General features: G+C 31.6%; 1 protein-coding gene across 1 annotated transcript; it reads left to right on the top strand.

Moving 5' to 3' along the window:
* LOC104700660 lies at positions 1,016–1,728 on the top strand. Its single transcript, XM_010416194.2, has 2 exons — positions 1,016–1,305; positions 1,380–1,728. Exons 1-2 carry the CDS (start codon positions 1,052–1,054, stop codon positions 1,420–1,422), a joined length of 297 nt encoding a protein of 98 aa, XP_010414496.1. The 5' UTR covers positions 1,016–1,051; the 3' UTR covers positions 1,423–1,728.

Here is a 5,112-nt window from a genome sequence, read left to right as displayed (position 1 = left end):
CGTGACGTGATTTTACTTAACAATGTACCTGTTTGAATATGGCTTGGAAGTTTTTGATTCAGTAGTTTATTTTTCTTAACTTAACAATGGATGTGTGTTTTATAATTTTTAGGTTTTAGGTTTGTGTATTAGATTGTAATTTTGCATAAAATTTGGATGGTAATTTGTTGATTTTTTTACAGAATCGATAAATTCAGTCAATACCTATTAAGTCAAAATCTCTGGCTAATTTTGTTCTTATGATGTTTTTACAAATTTCTGGCTAATTTTGTTCTTATGATGTTTTAAAATTGATTAAATCTCTGGCTAAGAAAATTGTTTTTCTTTCTTTTTCTTTTGCTGTTTCTTTGTTTTTGTTTGTTTTGGGGTTTATTGTCAAAAGTTTCTTTTGATGTTTTTTTGTGTGTGTTTTAGATCTGTTAGCAGATCCGCTAAAATGAAATTAATATATATATATATATTAAATTATTTATATATATATATATAAATTATTATTAACCTAACATTTTAGACATCTTAAATTATTGTCTTAATCCACCCTATGAGCATAATCCAGAGTTGTTTAGACACGACTGACGACCCCTACGTTATTGACACTCTTGAGTTATCTAGTGAGATGGCATATGCATCAAAGTGAAAAATTTGTCGCCAATGTACCTTTGTAACGATCGATGCTAAGGGCCTTATCAATATTTTTTTGGTTTAATTTCACATTATTGCCCAATTGAAAACCCTATAATAGGCCCAGTTCTATGTAACCCATTTGTATATTTACCGAACATAAACCTCCCTATACGTTTGACTATTCTTCTTATTAATTATGCCATCCACGACAAATAAAAATGTGACTATTCAAAAATATATAAAACACGTCCGACACCTCAGTAGCAAATCAAGCATGTAGTAGTAAGTTAGTTGGTGGTGTAACAGTTAGTTGAATGACCGTTAGGTTTAACACCTAAGTTTCAAAAATTTCCCGGGAGACAAATAGATTCAAAACACAAAGCAAAGAGAAAAAGAGAGAGAGAGAGAGAGAGAGATCAATGGAAACATGAATGAAGAGGAGAGAGTTGGTTCATCGTCCTCTTCTTCGTCTTCTCTTCCTGTGAGCTACGGAGTTGACGGTGAAAAATACGAATTCTCTTCCTCTGTTTCTTCTCTGTCTCAACCGTTCTCTCCGGAAGGTTCAAGTAACAAGAGTTTTGTTCTTGAAAACAATCTTTCTTCTGTTTTCTCGTTGGACCATAGAAACAATAACATCCTCATCTTTCCTAGAGATAGACCATGTTCTTGTCTCCACCATGTGTAAGCCCTTATCTCTCTTTCTCTATTCATTTTCTTTTTGTTCTTAGGATTCTCATTTATTGGGTTTCTTGCAGCTTGGAGTGGATTCTACAGAGATGTTGTCGTTGCCTCTGTTAGCCTACCTTCTTCTTTCAAACTTAAACCATTAAAATCTTGTGGCCGGTCCTCATGCTATATCAAATTATATGCAAGTAGTAATAGCTTTTTTTCTGTTAATTTTTTTTACTAAGTCGTTGGTTTTAATTTGTTACTTTGAAGAAGTTTGAACTGCCCTTATTTAGTGAATTATTTTATAGTTTTACCAAAAAACAAATAACAAGAATTGAGATCTTACGGTAGCTACTAAGCTAAGCTACAACTTGTATTAGAATTTCGCCCCTAAAGTTATTAATAAACGGTGGCCTGAAACTCTTGTTTCAGAGGTTTTATGCCGAACCGGATCTTATTAATTGTATTGTACTAATCTGGTTTCTCGTAAAACAAAGTGTAACTTTGCTTTAAAAAAGTTGGGTCAGTGCTACTAATCGACGATTTAAGACAACCAAGACTATCTCTATTTCCGTTTACATCATATATATGATTCATGTATTTAGCATTATCATGATCAAATCAAAATTTCATAGAATAAAAAACTTTATTAAGTTGATCAGTATCAAAGAAGCTCTTTTACTCATCAAACCTAATGGCCTTTTGTGTTTACTAGTTTAATTTTGAGAAAATTATATATAAAGTGTGACAGTAGAAAGAGATCAGTATCAAAGACCTCTTACATCTATTGCAACAAAAATACATTCAACACCTCCTTACCTAGAAAGAATTGCAGCATGCTATCTCTACACCAGTGGAGAGCTAATCAATGTTAATCTTCACATCCGGCACATTTCTGGACAATATTGCAAAGTGCATAATTAACCCTAATCGGAAGTATCTAGTATTTTACATTTGCTTCTTTAATTTGGATATATAGCCGACACACACTGAGCAAGCTACTTAAATTGATGTATCATGCCACCAACAAGCAATGCAAGCTACTAAAAGGGTCCTACGATACCATGCATAGTTGGATTGGATGTACTCTTCTGCGAGAATTTTCTTTTGAAGTTGTAAGTTCATTGATATTCCCCGCATCTTATGATGTGAATAGGGTTGGTGACAATGCTGATTTCATTTCCACAAAGGTATATATATATATATATATATATATATCAATTACTTAAGTGGAGATGTACATGTGAATTCTTACTCATCTCATCCAAGAAGTAGTACTGAGGAGCAAATCCGACGTCTAAATTCCCTTGGCTATGTTTGCTTCTTGAAGAATTATTTGACTTTCTCTTCCAAATAAACTGATTGTTTTACTTTGAAAATGTAGATTCTTCGTCGTATTTATATGTTAAATCAAATATTACGCTCAAGATTAAGCATATAGCACGGTATCAATCTTGATCTTATTTGCTTTTCGCATGCATGCTAGCTGTCCTAGCAAATTGGCCAAGTTGCTGTTCAAAAAAAAAAAAAAACATGTCTGCCGCCGCCGACCCAAATGGACGTGGACTGGTCCGTTTGACAATTCTAATAGTATCCAATTACCAATTATCACTATATATATCACGACCAAATTCAATTCATTGTTCTACGAGTCTCACGTCGCATATTTCCATCAGACTAGTTAGTTGTGATTAGCTAATCCCTAATCTATTTCATTATATTATGTACGTACTCCTCAGTCCTCACTCATGTATCAATCATTGGAAAAATGCTATGGAGCAAAATAGTTAATTCACATTATTTAATGTTATTGTGTATAGAGTTCCATTACTTTCTCTGAATTTTTTATAGCATTTTAGGGTCTTTATTTGTCCAGAATTGTGTATAAAATACTCCAAATTTTCAGATTTATAAATTATAGAACGAAAAGCTGTTATTTATTTACTTTAGTACAGGGTCCAAATTTTTTTTGAGCCGGCACTATCATAATCGAAAAGAATTTAAGAACTGTACGGCATATAATTGATTTAGATTTGGAAATTCACGAAAATAGGTAGTAAATTTATTCAACCAAAGGAGAAACAGAGAATCATGTAGTGTTTGGTCACTCAATGATCCATACAAATCCCAATTTATTGACGATAGAGTTTATTTAAGAGGATGATCCAACGGCACCTAATAGTGCCACCACAATGTGAAGTCGAAATGAGAGTGAGAAGTAAATGTTTCATCTGTTTTTTGAGTGGCCAATTAAATAAGAAAGTTGTTTTTATTTCGATTTTGGACAGCTCTCTTTCTACTGTCACACTTACCTGTCCCTATTTATTACCTTTTTTAGTTTTTTTTTGCCCCAAATTATTTATTTACGATCTACTCGAATATTGTGAAAATAATCAACTATTGTTAACAGTTTTTATTATAACAACACGAGTCTTCGACCACGCTTACTTAAATTAAATTCCCATGTTTTCATCCGAAAACTAAGGGTTTCCATATCTCGTTGGACACAAAAATGTGTTTGTTTTACTTTTACCATTCAAACCAATGTGCTTTAAATGCAAATTATGGTTATTATCAATCTTAAGTGGATAAACTATAGTCCTACAGAATTTCTGAATATTATCGATTTATCTATTTAAAAAATGGAATTACATATTGAATGAGTTATAGAGAATAGAGATTATCGGTCCACAAAGTAAACGTGTCAGAACCATACTGTAACCAAATTTAGTATTTAAACAAGGAAAATATCATTGTGGTCAATTGATTTATAAAATGACAGAATTGTTAAACATCGTAAGAGATAGCTATACATACGTGGCTGTGGTTCTTACTCTTTGGAGTTTTCGATCCTTCCCTGTAATTTTTTGTGGGTACATACCTCTGTAAGGTCAGGTCTATGCTTAGGAATATTAATTCTAATACAACAAATCAGTTGACAAAAAAAAAGATAGCTATACATATGTATAAAAATACCGCTATTAATATTTTTCATTTTCCTTTTTACTTGGTATATAATTTATAGATATGGTCACATAGTCATATAGTTTTCTACAAAAAAATAAAGTATGTTTTATCATTTGAACACATTCGATTCTGAAAATATATTAAGGGATTAGCAAAGCTATAACACTTTTTTTTTCGTAAGCAATGAGTATACTTTTAAATACAAAAAATTAGTATTACATAATCAAATACTAATACTACTAATTAACGTCAAAAGTAAATTATTATTAATAAGGAGATTTTTGTCATTTTCCATGGAGACAAATGGGCCCAGAATCTGGTAATGAAATCAAATGACCATTGAATGTTTGCCTACCAAACAGACTTCTCAAAAACAAAAAAAATGTTTACACGGAAAAAAATTAAAATAGAAAAAATTATCATTTATGTGATGAACAATGCCAGTTATTTTAAAACCTTTTCCCGGGTGATATAGTTTTCTTTTAAATTGACGAATTTGTCTCTAAAAATACTGAACAATAAAATAAATAATTAATATTAGTTTTTGTTATTTTTTTGAAATTCTTATTTCTCTTACCTTCGATTATTCATCTTCTTCCATTTCTCTCTTTCTCTCTCTTCTTTTCTCTCTAGAAACCTCCATATCTCTTCTTCCATCTCCAATGAATTCCAGTGGCTTCATCTACTGGAGAAAAAATAGAACCAACCTCCATCGTTGATGAACAAATCTTTTTGTTCATTCTGGAGATGCTCCCTTCAAGACTGAGTATGATATTTCTCAATTTTAAGATTCTCTTGTTTGTTTCCTTTTCCATACAATTTTAATGGATCAGATCTAACATCTGACCTGAT

This window comes from Camelina sativa, chromosome 7 (genome assembly GCF_000633955.1).
Source record: "Camelina sativa cultivar DH55 chromosome 7, Cs, whole genome shotgun sequence".
In the NCBI taxonomy this organism is placed as follows: domain Eukaryota; kingdom Viridiplantae; phylum Streptophyta; class Magnoliopsida; order Brassicales; family Brassicaceae; genus Camelina; species Camelina sativa.
Note: the sequence above shows the minus strand (reverse complement) of the source record. Positions and strands in the feature narration are given on the sequence as shown.